Raw genomic sequence first — 27236 nt, forward strand, 5'->3', positions numbered from 1 at the left:
TTGGAAGTCAGGGAAGTTTATCTGAGTATGTAATGTGTCACTTTGAGATGTGAACAAGCTAGGAACCAGTGTGTGTCCGATTTAAATAAAGATATCATTTGAAGCACAGATATTTACATGTTGTCTAAATAGCACCTTTGTTCATTTGAATACGAAGTTTTAAAAAATAACTAAGATTAAAGAGGCAGAAACTCTGCAGTTTTAACCCTTGTTTCCCTGGCATTCATCCAGTTTATGCCTGAACAGCTGAGCTTCTAGACCAACTGTTTGCTGGGCTTCTCAGATTCTTTCTTTAAAGCTGCTATGTGGTAGTCAGTTATACTGTATATACTTTTTTAGATTTTGTTGACAAGAGATTGGCATGGTTGCTAAATTTGTTGCCCTGTAAACACACATAGCAGGAAAGGAAAACTTAATCCCAGCAAATAATAAACTTATCACTGAATTCTATAAAAACATCTATCAAACCCTAAATAACCCTAAATGCTTTGGGTTTCTTAGACTTCTCTTTTATGCGTTGAGTTGTAATCTGTTGGCAAGACAAACAGGCATATCAAGAGATACATATGCTAAGCCAAGAATTCCAATAATCTATCAGTCATTTAATGACTACATGCTGGGTAAGCCCTGGTTTAGTGACTACAGGTAATTGGAGCCTGCACAAGCTGATGTAAAATACATCCGAGTGCATCGCGTGATTGTCAAGCCATTTCTCCACTATCAGTAGAGAATTAAAGGAATTTTTTTTTAATCTTATGTAATTTTTTTTCTTGTAGAAATTATCATTAGAATAAGAGAATTTTTCAGGGTAATTAAAACCACTGATGTTCAACTCAATTAAATGCTCTGCAGAAGCAATAATTATGTTTCAGATCTCATCAGCCACAATCTACTGACCAGTTAGACAAATACATTTCAGCAAGGAGATTTTCAGGCCAGTCCTTTCCTTGGGGAAAGTGTGGTTTCCCTGATGTCTTGTTTCTTGCTGACTTTAAAGAGAATGCTCAACGTAATTCTGAAGTCATGTTGGGAAACTGGAGAGGTATAAATGCTTCTCTGCTTTGTGAAACTGGTACAAAATATACATTATACACTTCCATTGAGGAGGATGATATATAGGTCCTGAAATCTATTTCTTCAGTGCTTTACTTCTAGCATATGGTAGCTTGATATTTCATTTTTCAGTGTTGGGGGAAGTGCTACTAAATTGGTAACAAGTTAAAAATGTTAGCACAATAAGTAAAATAATATTAAACATTATCAACATTAAACAGAAAGGATAACTTGGAATTTCTAATCCAAATATCCTTATGTGTATCCTCATAACAGTTTCAAGTTGAACACTACTCTCAGAATTTGATGGTTTAATGTCTGGAAGGCAATGTTATGGGAAAGAGAAAAGTAAAAATATTTCCAAAATCTTCATAAGGCTAAAACCAGAAAAAAAAGAAGTGTAATAGAATTGATGTAAAATAACTAATCAGATGGGAAATAACAGCATATATACATATTGATCCAGTGGAATCAAGATTGTGCTAGGCAATATACAGGCAAAGGATGTCTTCATACTTCTGAGGGAAGATTCATGAGGAAAATTACTCCTAAGTGCTCTCACTTCCACCTAGACTATTTGCAGTCCTGGCTTATTCTAATAGAAAACAAGGTTTATGGTATGTCACACACCATTATGTTCTGCTTATCTTAAAGCTTTGTGCCTAGCTTATGGGAACTAGGATATAACTTTTTTTCATTAAGGAATTGTTCTTGTGTCTTCCAGGATGCAAGACAGAAGCTGTGGCCGACCATTGTCTCTGTCTTTAATGCTGAAGGAGACTTACTCTCCAGAAAGAAGCAGCAGTAAGGGATATCCTGAAAATATGTCAGAAGCTTCATCTTACCATGACTTTTTCTGTGATTCCCTGTCAGACACACAGAATGGTGAATTTTCAAATGAACTTTCTGCCTTCCTTACCCAGGAGGAGATAAGTAAGAGCCTTGACATAGCTAGAGAAGCCATTGCCAATTCCATGGAGGAAGATGAGAACACAGCACCGGACTTTACTCATTATCTCAACACCTCTCTTTCTAGCCCTTCAGAAAACCCTTCTTTCAGGGACACCAACCTGCATGAGCAAGACACTTTACAGACACCTCAAGCAAGCAGTTGGACTTCATCTGCTGCAAGTCCAGTTCTCCCAAGGAATCAGAAAGAGCAATCCACTGCACCTCAGACAGAGGATAGTTTTGTCACTAGGAGACAAGCAAGCACCTCACCTTTTCTACCTGCTAGTCCCAGCTTTGTCAGAAGCCTGAAATTTTCAGAGAAAGGTGGTCCATGTATGCCTAAGACAAGCCCGAACTCTGAATCGACATCACAGGGAGAAGCTCCTTTCAGGAACAAGCTGTGTGACAAAGCTGCCACATTCATAGAGGAGTTATCATCTATATTTAGACAGGCAGCGAAGACAAGAGGCCGTAGTCCTGATGGGGACTCTTCTTCTCCAGACAGTGGATACCTGTCACCTAATAAGAAACAACCAGCTTTAAGTACCTTGGTGAACCAGGAATTTGACAAACCACATCAAGAGACTGAGCCTGAGGAAAAATTACCTGGAATTCATCTGAATGGAGAACACTATTCTGGAAGGGGGAGCATCATGGAGAGCAAAATGGTCCTGTGCCGTCCCTTCATCAACATGGAAGAGCATGAACTTTCACCACCTCTATTCACTCAGAAGCTCCGGAGCCAGGAAGTTGCTGAAGGAAACAAAGTATTGCTGGAGTGCAGAGTTGCTGGCAACCCAGTCCCTGATGTCAGGTAAGTGCTAGGTCACCTGATTGTGGAAGATACCTTAAGGACAGCTATGACAGTGACCTGCTTAGAGGCAGTCACATGCAATTTTACAAAGCACAAAGAATAACACATTCTAATGTCCTTATTTCACTAGAATGTTTCACTCTGTTTGCTTAGGAAATTAACATCTGCTTGATTTAAGAGCCACAGTGCAAAATTAGAAACAGAATTGGCTCTAGCAACATTCTATGTGATTGTAACTTCATCAATCCAGGTAAAAGAAGAGACACCTTGCTCCTAAGGAGCATATCTCAAAAAGACGATACAGTTTTTGCTGCTGATTAATTAGAATGTCTCCAAAATCCTTGTAAACTGTTTTTTGGAATTTTAACTTGGGCAGAATCATAAAATAAGAAGGCTCTTAATGACTGAGGAAATGAGTAATGAAAAACATTGCTGACATAATGGTTGGTTATTGTAAAATCAAGTGTACTTTTAAGTAATCACATCAGTATAAATTAATTTGTAACTTCTGTCTTATTTCCCTTTTGACATACATACTTGTGCTATGTTAGCAGTCTGTAGATACAGCCATTACTGCATTGTGGCAAATATGATTCATGCTAACTTTCTGGCTCTTGCAAAGCTCCCTGACAGTCAAATTAATACATGGTCCATTCTTGAATTGATTTTATTTAATAATTATTAATAATTCTCCATCTGACAACTGAAAGAAGACATATCAGTTACTAATAAAAATTGCTTTTTCAAAGTTTCCACTAAAAACAAATTTCCCCATTCGTCTCTGTTTCCTTATGGATTTTCAAGAGACGGCCGCTGCACCTCAGAAACTACTGACTTCGGAAGTCCATGCACTTCTTTTGCGTGTCCTTTCTGTAGTGACACCGACTTGGCTGAAGAGGTCACTCACACACAGCACGGGCGGCACAGAGTCCGCAAGTGAGCACTGCTGTGGAGCCAAGAGAGCAAAAACCAAGGCTCGCTCAGGGGTTAAGAGACAGCAAACACTTGAGTGATGTTTGGGTGAGACTCCAAAGTCTGATTCTTGGGGAAAGGAAGGGGTTCTTTCCAGATGAGAATGCATGCAGAAAAATATGTTGTGGATTTTTAACTATAAAAGCATTACTGGGAACTTCTGAACAGTTTCATAGTATCATCTAGGCACATCACTGTTCCTCTTTCTGGATATGAAAAGGAGTTTTATGGTGTATCCTATATATATCCAGTAAATAGTTAATTTGCTGCAGTGGAAAAAGACAAGCATATTTAAAACCACCCACATATTGCAGAGCAAGCAAAGAATGTCTGTGCTACTTTCAGAAGTATTTTCTGTAAATGGGAGTTTTACATGGTTTAAAAATAAAGCAAAACATCAGTGATACAATAATAGTTGACCATTCTCTTGTATTTTGGTAATGAAAATAATCCAGTTTTTTAAAGCGCTTTACTTAGACAATTGTTTCATTAGACTGGGTTTCTGGTTTGTAATATATGTGGGAAACAATCTTCAGACCATAATCATATGAATTCAAAATATTTACAGTTTTCTGAAGTAACTGGACAGAAAAAGAAATGTGTAAAAGGCATTAAGTTTTTGTGAAGATTTCTGAATAGGTAGAAAGTAGAAATGGATATTAGGAAGGTATTGCATTGCATTGCCAAAAGAACTATGGAACAAGCTGAACAGTTACCTGGTGTGAGAAGTGTAAGAGTGAGCCATTTGGCATATGCAAAATCTGCTCAACAGGAAATGTAGAAAAGGGCATGAGCCAGGGCTGCCATAGTCTGTACATTTGCATATAGCAATGCAATCTGTAGAAATTAAGCTGCAGCTCTTCTGGTTTTTCCCAGAAAACCCAGTTTCAATAACATAGCCACTGTAAAGGCTGTTTTTGGAACTCTGTGTGATAAGCGTGATTAAAGTAGAAAGCAGTTCAGATTTTTGTGGGGTTTTTTTGTTCAGTTGTTTTTTTTTTTGCCTCAGCTAGGAAGAAAACTGGAAGCCACATTTCCTAAAGTCATAAGAAAGTAACAATAGTTTAATGGTGACAAGAAACTCACTAAGTTCTTATTTTGCCAGGCACTCAAAAAGATGTCCACTGCAATAATGAATACAGCTGATATTTAAGCTGCATCAAGCAATGACAACTATGAAATCATCCAATTGACACTAGAGGAAAAGGCCTTCAAAAGAATCTGCATAAGCTTTTCTGATCTTTTCTCATGTTACTGCTTTTCTATGCCTCATATTTTATCCTGGACCCAAGTAATCTTCAGAACTGGCTTTCTTCCCTTTTCATAGCTTTTTGTAGCTAAACTTTCTAAGTCCTCAGTCTATACAAAGTTGAGCTAGAATCCTTCTTTATCCTGCTACTTTTCTTATGAGGATAGAGATAACAATGCTGCAGAATATTAGTATAATTGAAGAAAACATCAAATGTAGTGTAAGGACATAGTATATATTTGAAGGTTATTTGATTAGGAAAGCCTCTTAAAATTTAGGTTCCTTAGATGTTCATAGCCATACACAGCTGAAAGTAAAACAGTAAGTGTTATGGTGTGAGTGACAAAACTTGACCAAAGCAGCTTTGTACTACAAGTAGAAAAAAAAATATTTTGGCAGAAGAACTTACAATTAGAATCTTAGTGCTGAAATCCAAAAGCAAATAATCAGTTACATTTCAAGAATCATTACTTTTTTTTTTCAAAGTTCAGTGTCTAACTTACTAGTTCTATTAGCAGAAGATCAGATTTCTTAAAATGAATATTTTGTCACTGGTCAGAAGAATTCTTACATTTCTGAGCAACCCAGATTCCAGCCTAAGACCTAGTAAAGTACAGAGTGATTTAAAAAGTTCTAGGATATCTGCCTTCTAAAGAAGGTCTAAAACATGTAAAATATAAGTTGAAACAAAATTTGTCTTACTTTCAAAACTAATTTATCAGTCAGTAGTTGTCCTTCAAAGTGCATCTGCAATGCTGTGTTTAAAATACTCATATTAGCCTTGAGCTAGCTGAAGCAAATCCCAGCTGGGTGTAACTTAGACCTCTTCAGCATTCACCTCACTACCTGAACATTTAATTGCTTCAGAGGTCTGCCTGGAGCTGTAAGCCGTGATTAAAGTATTTTCTGAGGTCTACCCTGAGCTGTAAGCTGTGATTAAAATATTTACAGATATTCACCCAGCATCTGTAGCATAAGAGGCATTGAAATTTTTGTGCAAAATATATTCTTTTCCTTTTACCACAGCAAATTGATGCAAAAAAGAAAAAATCAAAATCAAAGCTAAAATAAGGCACTTTCCACATACTACATGACAAGAACAGAGTTTCTTTGCTTTAAGGAAATAATTTGCTCTCATTATAATCCTTTTCTTCTCGTAAGTACTGTTTGTCTAGATTTGACTGTAACAAATATGCAAAATCCCCACCTAGAAACATTAATTAACAACATTAATAACATTGCATGTAACCCAGAACTGTTCTTAGAAAAGAAACAAATGCAAAGTACAATACTTAAATTTATAATAAAACCAAATTATGTTGACTTCTACAGCTTCAAAATCTTACCCAGTTTTACAGGCTTTAAAGGCATTGAAGACTAAAAACATGCAATAAACTGTGGCACCACCATAGTCCTCCCATCAGGCAGAGATGCAAAGAAAATTGAACATCAGATTAATTCATGCTTAACACAGATCTACACACAGATGTGTAAAAACCCAAGTGTACAGGACAACAGTGATTAAACTACCTACACAGCAGTTGGTAGTTTTAAGTCTTGGAAATTTGATAGTTTTAAGTCTTGGCAAGAGGTGTCCCAGTTGTAGTTTCTGCTTCTTTGCTGGACTTGATTTGAGGTAGGAAAATCTGAGGTTTAGAGATAGAATTTAGTTTTATTTCTTGAAGTCTCTTATGAGGTAGATTTTGTAGTTGTAGTAAAACACCAGTGCCTTGGTGGGAGATAGAGATGTTCTACTAATTCTATAATGGCAAGGCTTTAGTGCTACTTATTTTTATCAAATATGAATAGTTATTTATGTATGTGTGGTAATGGGACATACTTGACCATTCTAGGTGTCCTTACTTAAAAACAAAACTTGTTTCATGAGTGTGTTCCTTGCTTTCTTATAAAAACTCTTTATTAGTCATCTTCAAAATTGTTGTGTTACTTTTTTATTTGTAGAATCTTAAGTATTTATGTTAGATTTTAGAATTAGATGGTGCAGGTCCTGCTTTTAAAATATTCTCATTAGCTTATATACATACTTGTGTTATTCAAGATGGAAATTTTAGTGAAGATATTTTATGATGAACTTGTTTAAAGTATTTGCTAATTCCATTCTTGTTTACTTCCCCCAGACCAAAATTTGCTTCTGAACTATGAAATCTGTCCTAAAACAGAGTTTAGTAGATTACAAGCATTATGGTAGCTACAGTGATTGCAGAAATAATTCATAAAAGATAAAAAAAGATTAGGATATATTCTGTGTGAGGGCTCTTGTGACTTGAAAATCAATAACAGCTATATATATTATTTGTATACAATAAAAAATCAATCCTGTATTGAGCTTTGAGGTGATTCTTACCTGAGTCCCAAAATGTAATATTTTGCAGTTAGAATTGATCTAAAATACTTCGACAATTTATGCAATTGTTTCTGCTCCATTATTTCAGTGTTATAATATTTATTAATATCTAGAACAGTGCAACAAGAAATAGTGGTTTATTTATTATGCAACCTTTTGTAAATAATGTCTCCAGAATATCTTACATTTATTTCCTAAGGGTGATAATTCATGAAGTTAGTTGTCAAATTGCTCACAAATATAAACATTTTTCTTAAATTCTCCCCATAGTTTTCTCTACTAAAATGTTTTTCCAATAAACATACTTTTATACAGAAATCTCCCATGGTCCTCCACTAATCTTTCCAGAGCAGAATCCTGCTAATCTGTCTTCTTACTAGCCTTTTGCAAACAGAGGGTGCTTGTTAATAATGGAAGAATATTCTTGTACCTAAGGAATTCCTTGGGTCAAAAATGTGCTGTTTGCAGATCTGGATGTTTTTCTGTGTATGGAGGGAGCATTGACAACCATCTGAAAGTGTTAACAGCATACTTATTGCTGAGATTAAATAGAAAAATGTTTTTAGCCATTTTAATCTGGCAGTACACTCATTTAAGAAATCTGCTCAGCAGTAATATGTTGTCCTTTAGTATTTTATTTGCACTCAAATGAAGATAAAATATCTTCAATATCATTCCCTTTCATATCAATATGAAAATTATATGTCAGTATCCTCATTATTTTTCTGACACAATATTTTTTTTTATTTCTCTTTATCAAAAATGTCTTTACTTTTGTTGGGCTTTTTTCTTCATTTCTTTCTTCTTTCATTTACAAGTTGAAATAATAGCTATTTGCAGTTGACCTCATTGACCTCATTATTCTTTTAACCCTTCTTCCCTCCTCATTTATTTACTTTTATACTCTTTGTTTATTGGACCATACCACGCTTTTCTTGTGTCTTTTGTTTCTTGCTTTTGCTGATTTTCAGGTAAGGCCTGGCCATCTCCAGGCATCTCTGGAATTTGAATTTTCTTTCAGAGCAGATCTGGAATGTAATGTTGAAAGTCACCTCAGTGACTTGTGAAACTGCTCTTAATTCTGCTTGTTTTAGAACAGTGCTCTGGACCAGTGGGCTTTGCTGAGGAATCGAGGGGTAATAGTCCAGCACAAATGGTAAAGCTATTGCAGTGGCTGCCTATAGGGATTTCTGGCCTGCAGGTATGAGGTGGATAGCATGCATCTTTCAGATATTTCCTTTTCCATTCTCCATTCATTTTGTGGCAATAAGAGGCCATACCCTCAGGATTTTCTGCATCTGGGGAAAACACACAGTGGGGTTAAGGCCATTGTAGGTCATGTACCCACCTGCTTTAAAAAACAGTTTGGCCTATCAGAGCAACACTAGTAGTGCATCAGTTTTCTTAACTTGTAAGTAAGTTCTTTTACCTTAGAACCACTTGGAAAGAAGATTTGCCATGGTGCTGCTTAAGAACAGCATTTGGGAGACTCTGGTATATGATTGTCTGGTTGCAGAGAGGGGGCAGAGCTTAGTGCCGTGTGGGTGTAGCCAGGTTGTTACTCTATAGGAATGGCAGGTTACCACCTTGCTCAGTCTGTTCATGGTGGTATGGCACCTAACCCAGTCCATATGGGTTTTTCCAAGTAGGAAGAGGGATTAGGATTGCTTTGTTGATGTACCACAAGATCTTGGTTTCTGACATGGTGGTGTCAAGGGCAATGAGGGTCATAAGGGATGTGTATATTCCGTGTTGTTCACTTGGCCTGGTCTTGTCCGATACCTCTGGGTATTCATCAATAATCATACCCAGACTATAGGAGGAACAGAGGAGGAGGATTTTCCACAGCCTTCCACTCCCTTCTCCTCCTTCAGGTCTGCTACAAAAGATTTTGAAAATTTTGAATTCTCTTTAGATGTTAAGAAAACCATCTTTCACTAAATTGTTATCTCAACCCATAGGCTCTGCTTTTGCCCCTCCCTCACCAGAAGGGGCAGGGAAAAGGGGAGTGGCTTATTTAGAGTTTAATTTCCTCCTAGAATTAACCCGCAATAATGATAACCAAATGTTTTGTTTGAAAGGGTGGGTTTTTTTTCCTTGCTTGCCTGTCTAACACCACATAGAGTACAGTATTTAAAATCGGTACCTGGAAAGCACAGCTCTTTTCTGTATGAAATTATCTTTACAAAGGATCATTTATAGAGGTCTTACAAAAGAAACAAATTGCTAGAAAACAGGCAGAGCAATCTGCTGATGTTACAAAATGAATATTCAAAGATCTAAAAGAATGTGTGGATGTGGTTGGGAAGATGGCCTATGGGGACACAAACTCTTTACTTGTTGGGTTTTGTAAAAGCCCCAAGGAGGAACTTTAGATTCTGGACACTGGAGTTATTCTTACGTTTCATTTATTTGTTGTCTCTCTAGAACAGTTTTGACTACATGATGTAAGCATTTCCTCATCTTTATTATACAGGCTCTGTGCATCACCAGGCTCTCTTTCTTTGCAGCTGTCATTTTTCATGAATGTGGAAATGACTCTTGTAAATTTTGGGGTTTAAAAGTTTCATGCTTTTGTTTTGTTATTTGTGTGGGGTTTTTTTCATCCTGAAAACTGGAAAAATAAAGCCTGTGAGGTGCATGAAGATGAGTGCTGTAAGAGACAGATGTAAAAACAAAGGGATAGTTATTGGAACTAGAATTGCTCTCTTAAACTGTAATTAGGAAGAGAATTCCATCTCAGGTACTTTATTTTTCTCTGTGAGTGCCAGTGTCTCTGGTTTAGTTTTTCTGATTGCATTTCTGAAACTTTAAAAACATTTCAGTTCACTTCTTTATTCTTTTATTCTTCTTTTTCTCCCTCTCATTAAAAGAATGCAGATCTAAAGTTCCTTGCTAATATTCCCAAAATAAATAACATATGGACTAGTATTTATAAAAAGACACAGAGATTAGATGAAAATGTTATCAAAATACTTGATGGATAACATGAAAAGCTTAAAAGTAAAGTAATAAAAATTATGCTGCTATCTACATAGTAGAAAAAACATAAATGACTTTTGCCTTTTATTTACATAGGAATTGGATGAGACTTGGATGAACTTTAAAATAATGTGGCACCGCATGTCTTCAGAAAGCTCTTTCACTACACAAGCTTTGTCCATGTTAAACATTTTTAGTTTAAAAACAAATTTTAATTGAAGTAGTTTTAAAATACAGATTTTCCACAAAAGTGGGGCTGAAACAGTGCCAGAGGCAGAATTCCAAGAGGCTGCTTTTACTTCATGTTTCAGAATTTATTTGTATAAATCTTATATGCTGTCTCAGGGCCTTTCCAGTATTGTGCAAAGCATCAACTGCCAAGAAGCCTGACAGTGAGGAAATACGTCAGCAATCTGCTTGTCATGGACTAATTGAAAGTGATCTGTGAAAATTAAAACTAAATGTAGAGACTAAGTAGAACAGAGGCAGGAATTAACCTACATGATTTAGGCATATTTTACTTGTACTGAAAGAGAAGAAAAGACTAGTGAGGCTTTTCACAGAGAAGTGTTTGAAGTAAGTAATTCTAGCATCATTACTTATCAGTGTTCAACAGGTATGAAGTGCCATTCCAAATCCCATTTAAAATATCATGCTTAATACACTTTGACATGTTTGCTCCTTTGCCTAAAGGCAGTACCACATCTTGGGTTGCTTTAACCTTCTTAAGGGCAATTATTGCAGTTTATTAATGTTACTTAAACAGGACATATCTTTTTAAAACACAATACATTGCTTTATAAATATAAATTAAGTAAATATAAGTATAACTTTGAAACTTGATGCTTTAAAAATTCTTTCTAATAAAAATATGTCATGTCTGAAATATACTCTGTAAATGCATTCTTGGCAATGTGAAAGCTACCTTTAAAGATATGGAAAATGAAATCGAACAAATAGGACTTCTCTGCAAACATTCATAGCCGATGGCTGAAAATGTTAAACTTCAGGTTGGGCTCTAAGAGCTGGCAGGGCTTTGCGGGAGGTAGGAAAGGCTATGGACTAAAAGCTTATAATAGAACAAACATAGAAGAAAAATTGTTAAACAGCGGTAAATAATGAGCTTATTTTATTGGTTCTAGGACCCATCTGGAAAGTGTGTTTTTTCTAACAAGTGTTATGGTTTGATAGGGCTCTATTAAGTGGGCTGGAAATGTGGTTCATTTACTAGTAAATGGACTTGCCTTTCCAGCCCATGCATTGGTAAAAGGAGTAAAAGAAATTCCTTTGTCCTCCTATTCTGTGTAACATAGGAAAATAAACAAGTAAGTCATGGAATCATAGGATATCCTGAGATGGAAGGGACCCACAAGGATCATCCAAGTTCAAGTCCTTCTCATAGTATCCATATTTCATTTCCTGAGCAAAAAGATATAAAGAAAGCAGGAAAGTTAAGGAGTTAGCTATGGAGGGTTTTATACCTTGTACAATTTTGCTCACATTTTGGGGTGTGTGGTGGGGGAAGAACATCAAGTACATATTTTATGTTGTCATGAGTTTTCACATTCTGCATGCTTTAGAAAAAAAGTGAATATTAAAAGATTATTTGGGGTTTTTACACTTTGGGATATTTAAAAATGATGTAGTTATGTAGTGAGGAGGTAGAATTTCCTTTAAGATAATGAACAAAATTTGGAAGATTAGCTTTGTACAGAATAAATCTTTACTAAGATATTGTCCCCTTAGAGATTTAAGTGTTTTGTAGCTTTTGTGGTCAAGAAAAACTTTCACATTTATTAATTTAAGAAATGTACTTTATTTCTGTTTCTGTGCTTCTGTAAGTTGCCTTATCTGAAGTGACTCACAAAAGGGGAATTGATCAGTAGGAATAGGAAAAAATTTGCAACAGCTGAAACACTGAGGGACTTGTTTAAGTATTGAAAATTTGAATCAATACCCATATGATATCTTTCTATAATCAGGAAATTATCCTACTTAAATAAGTAGCTAATCTGGATAGAGAAAAAGTGCAGTTTTATTAAATAAGAGGAATTATTATTTATTTATATTATTGTTATTTATTTATTTATAATATTATTTTTTATTATAATTATTTATTAAATAAGAGGAATCATTCGACTAGATAATTTCACCTGTATTTGCCAGGGGAAAGTTGCAGAAGGGCCAAAGACCTATACAGAAGTATCTCATCTGATGTACTGAATTACTGCATGTTCAAAATGTTTGTTACTGATCTGTCTCCAAGAACCTTATTGCCTACAAGTAGTGTGCTACCAGTTGGTGTGATACTACTCTGCATAGATGAGTACACAGCTTTAGGATTGGGAGTAGTGTGAACTTGAATAGGTCTGACTTCTGTGGGAAAGGGAAATAAGTTAAAATGCCTGAGGATTGAAGGTAATTTACAGATAGAATGACTCCTAAAATACTGGGGTTCTTTTTTTTTTTTTTCAGCTACCTGCAGGTCAGAATAGAGACTAGGAGATTTAGGATTAGATTCAGGATAGATTTTAGGAGACTAAAATTTTTCTGCAACAAATCTGTTATGAAGGCATATCTGTTATTTTTCCTTTAGTCTAATGCTAACATGCTGCTTCAAATCAAAGTGATTCATTGTTTAATGTTATTAATACTATGTACTTGCAATTCATGCATACATTAGCATTATAAAAATAGCTTACTTTGCAGTTATGCAGTGCCTTTCACGTGAGCATTTCAGCGCTTTATAAAATCAGTTTGTATAATATGTGAACAGCTTTTCTTTATCTTTACCTATTTGATAAAGTTGTGCTTTTCAGGTGGCCAAGGGAAAAAGTTTAGACAAAGAGAATCCATCTCTCATTTATACAACTGATGGGCACCTATTACTAACTGTGAACTCTTTTAACATCCCAGAGAATGTGAGAACATTGATCTTAGAGCAAATTATTCAATCTAGACTACTGGTTCCCCATTTTCAAGTGAAATTAAGAGAATTTATCCTAATCTTTGTGAAAACCAAATTCAGTTCTGTTTTTTGGGAAAGGCCCATAATCAGACAATTTTTATGGGACATGTTATGAATCTATGAACTTAAGTTCACTTTTCCAACTGAGACACACTACCTGATAAATCTATTATTGACACTGTTTTTTACAGAGCCTTGCCAGATCCCCTTACCCTCCACCATCAATTAAACTAGCAGTTGCAGTAATCTCAGTAGACCTAAGTATGTTTCTTTTTTTTCTTTTCTCTTTTTTTCTTAAAAAAAATAATTAATCTTACTAATCTTAACATTTGCAGCAGGGATTATTACAACCTGAAACCTGACTCAATGTTGTAGTAGGGTTTATACAGCTGCAAGAACAAACATGGGACAAACAAAAGCGCAGCAGTCTAGAAAACAGAAGTCTTCACTTAAGTTAAAGTTCTGTTTACACCCAGTTTACATGGTGTTCTATGAAGTTTGCTTTTCCAGTCCACAGGAGTTTTGAGAAACAAGCTGAAGGCAAAACCATTGTTCTGTAAATAGATTGCCCTTTGCTGCCTCCAGAACTGTAGGACTAATACCAAGGTATGTAGATTAGAACAATTTATCCAACTTCACTGCAATTCAAAGTGAAATGTCTGATTTTTTAACTGAAATTTGCATAGTGGTGGCTGGCAACACTGTAGCTGCACTTTTGGCAGCTATCTGGGCTTACCCATGCAATAGGTTAATTAGATAAGGAATGTCAGAGACTAAATAAGCAACTCCTGATTCCTTAGAAAGGCTCTCCACACAGCTAATAAAGATTCTCGGAATGCAAATGTCTGACAGTGGGAGATATGAGGAACCACAGACCCTATGTGTGGCTCTTCCCATATATGACTAAGGCATTCTGTGAATTGGCAGTGCAAGAAAACTACACTGCATACAAATGAAATGAAAGAACTGAAGAAACAGCCGCTGCTTTGCAATGCTAGAGAGAGGCCTAAGGCACAGCCTTTACTGGAACTTTTTCTTTGCTAGTACAATCTGGTTTTGACATCTCTTTTAGGACTCCCACTACTATCATCAAAAATCTTACCTCCTGCTCACAAATGATGAAGCTGAGGTTACTGGGAGCAGATTTAGAAGGAATACTACAATCTGACTCCTTTTTTGCCAGCGACACTGTCTTTCAATTGAAATATCCTTTACTTATTTCTACTAATTAAACTACAAGTAGAACATTATAAGAAGATACATAAACATAGAACAGAACAGATGAAGTTCCTAGTGTTTTACTGTATACTTTTTGTCTATATTACTAATGGAGTATTCTGCTTTTGAAAATTATTTTAGTAATTTGCAAAAACAAAAAAGAGATACCTTTTTTGTGGAAAAGCATTTAGTACTACAATCTGTGCCTATCCTCTTATTGCTTTTCCTAAAACCTGTACTTCAAGTAACAGCAATTTCTTTTCTCAGAAGGTCAGTTATCTCTGAGAAATAAAGTGCCTTCATAACCCTTTATGTCTACCAAGAGTCTTCATCTCTCCCTACTTTTTCCTTTAGGTATTCAGAAAATTTTCACTTTCACAGTATAAAATAGTTCACTCATGCATAGGATCCAGAATCTAAATCTAGGGATATTTCTTCCTCAGATTAGGTCTGGTTTTCAAATATAATTTGAAGATCGAAGCAGGCTATGGAAACTCAGCTGCAGATGTCTTGATTAGAACGAGAAAGCTTCATAATGTGTTGCAAGGTATTTTACTAAGATGCTAATTCTGCTCCCACTGGAATACAATTAAGACTTTTAAGTAGTTATACCTCTACTTTAGCCTCTTGCTGTCTTTTTGTTTCTTTTTAACTGCCTCAGCTGAGCTAGTACATTTAGATACATCGAACGTAGGCTGTCCTCCATTTCCAGAGAGAAAGAGTGATGCTGATTTTTCTTGTCTTTCCACAAATAGAACCAGTCCGCCCTCAATATGAAGTTCTTGATATGTGAAATGTGTTAAGAATTTCATCAAAATGCTGTTCTGTTGTTCTTTAGAAGAACTCTCTTTCTTTAGTTGCTTAGAAGTTTTCAACCTTTGAATTCTTTCTTGATTGCTGTTTGGTGAGTAGTGCACAGGGCATAGCTTCACACCATTTTATTTTTGCCTTGCATATTATATTAGTTCTATTTTCTTACTTGCTCATTTACTCCTAGTGAGCAGCACAAATACAGTTTCTTAGTACTTTTCCCTGTACTCAAAATGGAAACTATCTAGTTAGTTATATAATCTCCCTCAAAATAGTTGGTCATATAGGAGGCATCTAATAATAGTCTTTGAACAGAAATGCTTTTTTCCCTCATTGGTCATTAAAAAACTGCGACTAAATTCATGGCTGACTTAAAAATAAGTAAAGATTAAAAGATCCATGTAGACATTAAGAATGGAAGCATCAAAAACTTTGAATATGTGAAATCAATTCTCAAAGATACTGGAGCATGGGAGCTAGTGGGGGATTTTTAACCTATTCCATTACCCATTCCATTTATATTACATGTATCTCTTAGGTGTAAACATGGCAATGAACTTTTCATTCCAGTCTTGAAAAGTGTAATAATAATTCTTAACACCCGCCATCTGAAGTAGAAGGAATTTCAGAGGTGACGTAACACACATGTACTCCTTGCTATAAAACAATTATTTGCACCTTTGTTTAGAGTGTCAGTAGGCTGTTTAAAATGTGGAGTTTCTTTTTTGGTTCTTTGTTCTGCAGTGTATCGAGGGCTAACATAACCTTCTCAGGAGGAAGACACATGACTGTCAATCTCAGGGAAATTCACTTATTTTACCATAAAGAACTGTGCTTTGCTTTTCCTTACTTTAATAAAAATAAAAACAACAACAACAAAGCACCAAAACAAAAACAAAAACACCAACCAGCCAAACAAACAAACAAAAAACCAAACAAAAAAACCCAAAACCCAACAACGACTCTCTCCCCCAAAATGAAACAACAAAACCCAGCAACAATGGAGCAAATTGCATGGCATATTGAAGATTACTGAAACAAACATAGAAATTGAAATAAAGGAGTAGTGGTTGACATACATGAGCATATTTCTGGTCCATTTTAAGAAGATGCTATTTATTCAGTTTTAAGAGAAGATGTTTCTGTGAGGACTTTTAATTGGTCATCTTCCATGTTTATTGCAGTGAATGTAGGTTTCATATTGTGCTTAGTGTATCACCAGTATTATTCAAACTTTATGCCTGGAAAACAAAATGTATGAATAAGTGCACATGAGATTGTCATCTATTTGAAGTCCTATGAGGTAGTTTAAAGAACTACTGTGTTGTTTTTTCTTAAAAAAAAAAAAAAACCAAACTATTTAACACACAGTATCAAATATTCAATCTGGCACATATCATTTTGACTTCCAAGAAAACAGTGTATTGTGGGCCAAAGGGAAAAGGAGGAGGCGATTTTCTGAGGCTTCTACAATACTGCAGGCAGCTGGTATTCTAAAATTAATCTTTCTTGCATAAGCTGAAGCAGGATAGCTTCAGCTATAAAATCAATTATATCAGATGTTCTGCTAGGTTTATTTAGTGAATCTTATAGAATAAAATGGAACCTTTTCTCAGCTTGCTGAAGAATGGAATAACAAAATCTTTGAGATTGACCATTTAGGTTGGAGGGAGATTAATTTCTGACAGATACACTTTTTCTACATAATAGCTCTGGGAAAGTTTTAAATTATTCCTGCTAGTTATACTGCTAGTTATTCACTGTTTGGCAGGGAGGGGAGGAAAGATCACTATTTTAGTACTGCCTTTAATGCAAGCTCTTGTACTAAAGAGTTCTCTTAAATCCAAGGCCTGAATCAATAGAAAAGCACAATATGTAGTAAAGGACCCCATTGCAAAGGGACTTGTTTCAGGCCCATGATAAGTTTGCAGTCATATTTTGCAATGGCTTGGAAGTGTCCAGTTCTGATTTGGTAGTTAAGTAAAGCAAGAGGAATTTGCATGATAGATTGATTTTGAAGCCCATCAGTGTTTAAAGAGAGCAAGCAAGAGACAGGAAGGCTCCTGACTGTTATTTCAGTATTCTAACAATCTTTCATACTTTAAAGCTTCAACAAAGCAAGCATGTTACACAATTAGTTCCAATTTCAAAATGCCCTTCATCATAAACACAGTGCCATAAATAGAAAGCTAGGAGACTGATTTCAAGGGTCTTACAGGTTAATGTACTTTCCACGTATTTCTCAAGTCTTAAACTCTTGTAATAAAGCATGGCACCAGTGAGAGATAACTATGGGGCAGGGCAAGCTAGTGAACTGAAAAGAGCTTTGCCTTCTATCTGATGTAACGAGCTTAAAGAACTAAAGAAATCTGTAGAATATCAGACCTCATGGTCCCTTAGTTACTTACTCTCCTAATGGACCACAACAATATCACGTGATGCAAGAAAAGCAAGTATCACTCTGGCCTGTAAGCATAAGGCATATCTGGTTGGATGGAGCTTGGGGTTTGCAGCATTATTATTATTATTATTATTATTATTATTATTATTATTACTACTACTACTACTACTACTACTACTACTACTACTACTACTACTAATCTTGTGAGAGTGTTGCAGTTTTCACCGGACTTGAGTTTTACTGCATTTTTGTAGCTCTATGGCACCGTAACTATGGCCACATCTCATCTGGGATATAGAATTTCATTAAGTCACTCTTTTGTAGAGAATGACTATGACAAGGCTGTGGTGGTTGTAACCAGAGCATCAAGTCCCATTCCAGAGCTACCATTAGAATTTAGAACTCCTGACCCCTTTATTCTGCTCCTTGTTAACAAATCAGCCTGTACCTGCTGAATCTGTCCCATACATACAAACAGACATTGTTATGAAAAGATGATAGTCTACCGTGCTTTCACAATACACTGTGTCTCTCATGCAAACCTCTGTATTGGCCCCTTGATGATCAAAACCCTATTTCTTCTAGGAAGACAAATTAGAGATGCTCTGTGTAATTTCACTCAATACAGCAAGTTCTGTAGAGATTCTCTTGTCTTGGTTTGAAAATAAAACTACTTTTGTTGTTGCTTTTCTGCAGGAATCAGGAAAGGAACTTGATGTGAGAAAAACAAATAAATGACAATTGTTGCAAGTTTTTAAAATGTATCTGAATCTTTTTTCTTATTTCCATGTGGTTATATTATTTCTGTAAGTACCTCTTCTAGATATTGGATTTAGAGAAATAAAACTATCCTTTCACTTAATATTTGAATCCTTTCACTTTTCTAATTTTATGTTTCATGAAACCTTATAGCCTGAGAACCCTTTGAGAGTAGTCATCATAGATCTAACAGAATACTTTTGATATTTATCACAGCATGAAGGCAAAATGAAGAAATGCTGAGATTTAATGATGTTTTTCTTCAGAGCAGCTACTAAAAAATACCAATGGAAAAAATGTTGATCTGTGTTAGGGCCAAATATTGGCTAGAAAGGAAGTGTTTTGATTACATTGTAGTAGTATGAAATATTGCCTAAATAATGAAAGGCAAAAGGCCTCTTACTATATAATCTCTTTGGCCATCAGCCAGAGCAGGAAATTTTCTCTGGGAGAGTGAAGGTATCGAGTAACTTGAAAAGTAATATATTTTTAAAGACACTAACTTCATTTCACACTGCTTTCTAGAATTAGATTGTCACCTTAAAGAACAGAACTTCTTGTTTGAAAAGTCGACTGCGGAGTCGACTGCAGTCTAACTCTTTTTCAGTATTTATCTAAAATATGTTTTAATTGGGTAGGGAAGAGGGGGAAAACTACAGAATACCATTGTTTTAGTAAGAACTTTATTACTAGTGAATAGCAGTATACTGGGAAATATACTAGAGAACAGCATATATTATTCATGACTATAGTACAAATGTGTCACCATAAAGTCAAACACTCAAATACCATATTTGCAGTATTTCACTTAACAGAATTGAGTCTTGGCACAGTCAATGTCAGCAATAAGTCTTGAAAAGTTCAGTGATGGGTCCTGCAAATATATTCTGCTTCTCCTGTTTTGTTGTACCAAGTGAGTTTGTTCACTTTTTTGAAAGTCTTTGTGGCAAGACCATTGCATGAATGAATCTATACAAAACTAAGGCTGGAGGAGCAAGGACAAAGGGGAAGGCTGTAGATGGTTGGAGGGATTTCAAATCAATCTTGAAAGGATTTTGGTTACTGATTGAATCTTTAAAAGAACTGTTATTTATTGTACAGAAAACTTCACGCTGCTAAAATTTGAACAGTGAAATAGGATTTTGCTTAAGACAGTTGCAAATTGTTGACTACTATTCTACTTCTGGGGACAAAGCTACCACAATATGTTATTATGTACTAAAAAAGTTCTGTTTCAGAAAGCACACCAGTTTATAATGCTTTTGAAATGTCACTACTTGTATTACATTTGCTATATGAATTGTGACAGTGATTATTTCTTAGTGAATAATTGAACAATCACAATATTCATGTACTTCATGGTGAAGTAGAGGGAGTTAAGACTTAGACACAAACATTCTATTCCATCAAGGCAGCCTGATCCCCTCTCTTGCTCAAGTAGGATGGATGTTGCAACAGAAAGTGTCTTGGAGAGAATGTGAGATTCCTTCTTCTTTATCAGTCTTGTGTAGGAGTTCTACCATGGATAACATAGGAGAATCAGCATCAGTCCTGCTAGTTCTGCAGGACTGGTGCATTCTGGTTAATAATGCCAGATACTGTAATGACATCACATTATAAATTATTTCTTTGGGGGCATCCACACCTCTCTTAATTGGTTCTATCCTTTGAAGACTTGCTGATTACAGCTTCGTTATCCTTTAACTTCAAAAGTCCCAACCAATTAAAAGGTTCTGGGAAGGATTTTGTGACTGCTAAGGGTGTGGGATTTTTAGGTTTTTTCTTTTTAAGAGAGGAATGAGCAGAAAATTAGGTGTTTCATTTGCCTGAATTAAAAGAAAATCGTGCCCAGTAATATATGTATTATCCTGCCAATTCTTTAGGGCATATTTTGAAATTTGATATAGGGCAACCTTTGTGCTAGAGATGTGCCTTTTGCCACTCCTATGAAAATCCACTCAGAGCTGGCCAAGTTGCAACCTGCAGTTCTTTCTGGATTTGCATGTAGTTCCATGATTGAGGAATTTTGCCTTAAAGCAAAGATTATGTATTGTACTTGCTATCTTCATCTCAGAACCCAATCCAAGAAGCATAAACCTTCACAGGCTCGTGGATTTCTCTGCTCTCCATTAGGCTAAAGAGACTGGGACAGTTCAAAGAGAAGCTTTGGCCAGGAGTACAGGGTGCTCTTAGGATCAGCACTGAATGACATAAGAGGTCAGTGTCAGGAGCTGTGAACAAGCTGGGAACTGACCAGATAAAAAGCTCTTGAAAACCAGGGCAAGAGGGAAGGAGAGAGTGCTTGGTTAAGAATATTTGAATTGCAGTCCAGTAAGGATAAATGGAAGGAGATGGGAAAAAAAAGAAAATTGAATGAGAGGTTAGGAGGCTGTCCTGGGAAGTGTGAAGTACATGGTTTAGAGCTGCCTGTACAAAAAGATAAAGCCATGTAAAGGATGGGACCAGGATGGGTGGGGACAAAAGCATTCAACTCTCACTTCCTGTTTAGTAAGAACTTCTCATGGTAGATCAAAACATTCTGATGTGATTTCATGCCTTTTGTAATGTTGTATGATAGAACTTACCTTGTTGCCTTGGTCCAAGAAGCATAAAAATGCCTTCAGTTCTAAATAATTATTGAAGTTAGAAAGTTAATGACTCAAAATGTAGAAAACCAGTTTTCACTCAAACAGTACACCACATTATGGAGTTATATAATCTCATTTGTGACCCCCCCCCACCCCCGCATGACCTTATTCAGCAGATACAGTAGAGGGGTAAAATCAAGAAAGGAATTTTGTGGGATTCATAGGTTTTTTTGTTGCTGGAGCTGGAAAACTAGGTATTGAATGACTATGCATAGTTATTGATTGAATACTGAAGATTACACATGTTATTCTAGGTAATGAGGTTGATGTTTTCAGCTGCAACTGAAATTAATAGAAATTCTGCTCTAAATACATACTACATTATTTGCTCTCTGAATAAACCAGTTCCTAAATATTTCATATTGAATTTTGCAATTCCCTTTACTAAGCAATAATAACACTTTTTATGTCATTGTTAATTGAAAAGGAGTTGCTTATGAATTGTTCATGTAGAGGGAAATAAAAAGACAACAACTAATAATAGTTTTAAAAGTAGGTAGACATGCTATAGCAAAGAAGTCCAAATGTTGTTTGATGAAATCAAGGTTCTAAAGGAGATGGAAGAGGAACAGACACGGATATATAAAGTTAAGGAAAATGGAGAGAGAACAGGCTCCTTTCAGTCTCTCAGATCTTTATTCTTGCCCCTCCTGTGCTATTAGTATATGTTGGGAAAAAAACTGGTAATGAACAGTCCCATCCTTTTCCCTCCCAAACACCATTATCTGCTCAGCTAATTCTCTCCAGAGTGTGTGTTTGCTGTTTGGCATTTCCTAGCATCTGAATGCTTAACCTCTTAGCAATGCTTTTTAATGCACTAGGCTTGTATGCAATGCCTTTTCTTTCCAAATATAATACCGAAAGCTCAGAACCCTCTGTCATTCATTACTCATGAGATGCACAAAGTCAGCTTGTCAGATATACAGCTGCTTCAGCTGACTTTAAAAAAAACCCAATAAACTGTAAAATTATTTCAGAATTATTGTTTAACCTGTGGTGGGAAAAGATTAAAATACACTACAAATTCTATGTGCCTTTTGAAAAAACATAAGGTATCATTCCTCCAAATCTGCTAAAAGGAAAGGCCAACAACAATGGTATGAAAACAAAAGTTTCTACTAAATGTGTGGTTGGTTGTGAGGCATGAGTTTAACATCCTCCAAGCACATAAAAATGACCAGTTTTACCTGTGGGGAGTATTTTAACAACACATTTTATTCAAACAATATCAACCAGAACCAGGTTCAGTCCTGTTAATGGGATGAATTGGCAATGACTTCTGTCTACCTAGCAACCAGCAAATATTGTTCCAGTGGTCCAGAGCAGCCAGTGAGAGGCGGGGCACTCAAGGGCAGCTTTACTCATGCCCATAGCACCGTGCTGCAATGCCTCCTCCTGACAACCCCCTCCCCACTTCACGGATGTGAACATTTTTGAGTATGATCTCATCTGAAAATCTCAATTACTTGGCACTTTTATGACAGGAAAGTATTACAAAGTGCTGAGGCTTGCTTCATGAAGAATTTAGGTAGGAAGCAATTTTAATTTTCTTTTATTAATGACTTACAAATATTTACCAAAAAACATAATTATGCTAACTTATTCTTAATTTCAGTAAAAGTTTGTGTGTGCAGTATTTAGTGTTTGCAAGTCCTCATTGTCCTTAGGGCCTCTTAGTGGAAGCGCACTCAGCTACTTTTTATTGTTCATAAACAGGCAGTGACTGGGAAAAAAAGAAATCTTTTCACTACTATTGTTTATAAGATTTTAACATCTGCCACCTAGTAATGCCTCTTTCATTTTGTTCGGAAATTCTTAATTTTGTTGCTGAAATGCCCTTACTTCACTCTGGATAGAAGAATAAACAATGAAATACTATATTGCCTCCTTTTCCTTTTATATTTTCTTACTATGGAATATTCATCTTTATATAGGAAATACTTAATGTATCCAAAGAGATGAACTATATAAGTCAGGAAGTATTTGGAACACTTAACATAGGTGGTTTATATAGGTGTCTATCATTTAATGGTGTTCTCTATATAAAAACAATTTCTATTATAGAGACTTCCATCTCCATTTTAATTTAAACCCAGTATTTTGAGGTTTTTGAGTAGAAGTTTTAATAGGTATATATTACACCAGTGAATAGGATAAAGAATAATATCTTGTACTTTTTGCATATATGGTAGGGAATCTAGGTTTTAAGTCCTTTGGGGCCAATAGGGAAATTGCTGCCTTTCGTTTTAGTTGAATTTTTCTTTTAGATATACAGTTATTTCATGTTTTAAAGATAATGTTTCTGACTTGAGGAGAGAGGTGAAATTAGATTGTATATGCGAATAGTAGAAACAAAGGTCCAAAAATAACAAAAATACAAAAGTAGTGTTTCTTCCAAATTCTAAACTCAAATTTTAAGCTGAGGTATTTTGATTCTAAAGAGTTACTTGAAGTTTAAATTTTTTAGCATTCAGTGTAGGTGTCTGAATTCAAATTCATGAAATAAAACCTGCCACTTTTCATACATGACTCCAAACCAGTAGGATTATATTCTCAAAAGCTATCTGCTGTGGACCACTTTCAGTCAGCACTGTGGAGGTATATTCTATCAGATTTTTTTTCTTGAAGTCAGAAAGAACAGTTGTTTAAATATTCAGTGTCTGTACAAAGATTAGTGCTTATGCAAATTTTTAATACAAAATAATTTCCTATGCCATAAACTCATGCATTGTATATAGAGCATGTTCTTGCTGCTGATTGTACAGATTTCCTAGTGATTTTAGTAGGTCACTTAAAAGGATCGGTCAACTTCATCTGAAGATCAGAAAGCTCAGTGATATAATGGTTTCTGCTCAGTCCTTAAACATGAGTTGCACTGTTAAATTTAAAATTGGTTGGGATCTAAAAGTCTGGAACTCCAATGTCCATAAAGTACTGCTGAGAAGGAATATGAAACAGATTTTTAAAGATTAAGCAGATTAAGCAGAAAATGTTTCTAAGCATAGGAATACACTGATTTTATTTAAATCTCTTGCCTTGAATATTTCCCTGAAGTTTTGTCTTTACACTATGGTTTCTGCCTCTGTTGGTTCTATTCCTGAATTTAAAGTGAGTTAATGTTTACCCCATCCAGAAGACTTTTTGCTGAAGGGCTTGCCCGCAATATTATGTGTTCTGTGTAAGAGAAGATCATAGATTGAAGCATTTTTGGATGCTATTAGAGAAAACAAAACTGGCATAAAATTTAGGGTGTTTAAGTTCCAACATTTATGCTTGCTATTTATGACAATTCCCTCATTAAACATTAATTCTCTATCATAAGTTTCCCTATTATGATCTTGACTTTGTGGAGACAAAGGAGTAAAATGGGTGTTTAAAGACTATGCAAATTAAGACTATGTAGAAAAGGAATCGGTAAGCTTCCTTGCAGGTAGAGTAAAAGCACTGGTAACAAAGCATTTTGTTTTCATGTTCTGTCCTGGAGGAACTCAACCCATGGTAATCAGTATCATGCTGCTGGTTACTTGTACCAGAATTGCATAAATATGGTCCCCATAAGACAAATTTTATTTGAAATATCTCACATTAGGACACAAAATAGATTTAGTCTGTGTGGTAGCAAGATAACAAGAGCTTCCTTTCATATGAAATGTGTGTCATCTTACAGCAGTAATTCTTCCACTCTTCACTATGGCAACACCAAAATGATGTCATTATATATTCCATTTATACATGTTTGATCTTGAGCTTCCCATAGAACACTTAGAGAAATTCAAGCCCTGAATTATATGGTTTCCTTTGGATCCAAACTGCATTGTGTTATTTTAATTAACATTTGTAGTCTCTGATTTCCACATCTTGATGACAGATTAGCATACCAGCAGAGTGATAAAATAAGATTAAAAGGTAGACAAACTTCTGTTTTTATTAAGCCTGAATGTTACAAAAGAAGACAGGAATTTGATCATGGAATGTTCCTAGATTAAAGATCTTAATAACAAACTTCCATGGTACTTCTTTAAAGCTATTAATTGTTTACCTCTGGATTTGGATGTATTAGGAACTTAGATTTTTGACTTGTGAACCATTTTAGCTTCATAGCTGTAGAAAGCTTGAGTGCTACAGAAACTAAAAAAAGGCAAGTGTGATTGCATACCTAAATATTTCACCTAAATACTTTTTTCTTTCCTTTTTTCTTCAGTCAAAACATTCTTATCTGCTTTTTTCTAAGCTCCAAAGGAATAGGTAGGGCTTGCAGAACTGCATCATGAAGAGTTGATTCAGCTTTTTAATAGGTAGTTATCTATTATAAAGTAACATCTACCCTAGGCTCAGGAGAACCTACTAACAATTTCAGTCTTGGGAAAGATGTACAAAATGAAAATTCCATAGTAAGCGGTTAGGTCTTCGGCTTTTTAATTTTTTTTCCACTTTCTGACTAGAAATATTTGTATTGTATGCAATAGCATCTCAAATTAAATGTTTCTATTTTATAAGCTAATTCAACCAAACTAATTGCAGTAAATAAGCTCAGCATACTTGAATTCAACTTGTCTTTTGGAGTTATGGGCATTTTGATGATTTGAGCATATGTCACACTGCCATATTTGAAAATGCAGGGGAAGCAGTTTTTGAGCTTGAAAGAAAATTGACAGATAGCTGTTATTATTCCTGGATATCCCCTCTAAATTAGAGTAGTAGCAGGTGCTAGTGAGCTCCCATGATCTTATTCCTAGAAGTGCCCACGTTCATTGGGAAGAGATGCAATCAACATCAGTAACCTCTACTGAATATTATCTATTTTGTATTTAGCTTTTCCAAAGTAGCAATGTGCACTCCATAAATACATCCCTGTTTTTTTCCAGAGAGTATTGAAAGTCCTGGCCAGAGGGACTGTTTAAAGCTCTGCCTTCAGAAAGCCATCAAGGAGGAAAGGCCATGTCACATTCTGTAGGAGTACAGGGAGTAAGGTAGAGTGCTCAATTGGTAAGCTGGTGCTAGGCAGGAGTTAGTTACTTTTGCATTATGTATTAATAGTAAACTGGGTGCTCCTTTGTATAGATATATGTATAGTTTGGTCTGGTAAGTACTTTTATGTACAGTAAGTTGTCACATGGGATATCTGTCATATTCCTGATCCTGCCCTGGCAAAGAAGGCTAGAAGTATTTTCAAAGCATACTGCACAGACTGGTAGGGAAACTTATCAGTCAGCAGTAACCATACCCATAGGATTTTGAAAGCAAATTTTGTTTTTGTTTTTTACCAATCCTACTAGGCAAAGATCTATACAATGTAGCACTGGGATTTTCTCACAGGGTAAGAGGTAGTAGGGACTTGGCATTATTAGTACAGAAATAACTTCTGTAGAGATTTGTATCCAATTTTAAGATTGCTATGAATGAAGCATGAATAAAAATGTATATATAAGCAGCAGAAGAAACAGCATAAGTGTTAAAAGAATGGCCTCAAATGGTAGTAACGAAGGTAATTCCCAGCTGATCATATGAAATGCTGTGTTACTTCTATCATAAGCCAAAGAAGCCTCAGTAGGTCTTTAGCATTTTGTCAGTGGAAGACTCTGCATTTTGATAACAGAAGGATGGGAACAAGATTGTAGTATGTGCTTTTTCTTTTTCTGTTAGCCCAAGAAAGAAGAAATTTTATAGCAAAAGACTTTCCATAACACAAAAAATTGCTGCTGATCAAGAAGAAACTTCCAAGAAAACACAAGATCTTGATAGCCAGCATCCCTTGTTATCCACATTGCATAAGAGTGATCCTGGCCAGACCACTAAATACATGTTTTGCTTCTTGTAAATATGTGGGTGTGAGAGTATATGTTCAATCAAGAGTGGATGAAAGCTACAAGGGAATGACGGTGTAGGTAAAATCAAATTACCTGGAGATGCTGCAAATGCTATTTTATCTTCCATAAGGTTTTGCATAGAGATTTGTTATTTTTGTTATTGTTATTTTGCACAGAGATTTCTACACATCTAGCTAAAAATTATGAGGGAAGCATTTAATTTTAGGTATGCACAGCTG

General features: G+C 35.5%; 1 protein-coding gene across 3 annotated transcripts in view; it reads left to right on the forward strand.

Annotated features, from left to right (window-relative positions):
* PALLD (palladin, cytoskeletal associated protein) overlaps nt 1-27236 on the forward strand; it is a 190734-nt gene that overhangs the window by 5674 nt on the left and 157824 nt on the right. For all 3 annotated transcript variants that reach the window (XM_053974899.1, XM_053974901.1, XM_053974900.1), the window contains one exon: nt 1778-2818. In XM_053974899.1, coding sequence (XP_053830874.1) covers nt 1779-2818 — 1040 coding nt within the window. In that variant the 5' untranslated portion in view covers nt 1778. The remainder of the gene's footprint in view (nt 1-1777; nt 2819-27236) is intronic.

Source organism: Vidua macroura, chromosome 4 (genome assembly GCF_024509145.1).
Source record: "Vidua macroura isolate BioBank_ID:100142 chromosome 4, ASM2450914v1, whole genome shotgun sequence".
Taxonomy (NCBI): domain Eukaryota; kingdom Metazoa; phylum Chordata; class Aves; order Passeriformes; family Viduidae; genus Vidua; species Vidua macroura.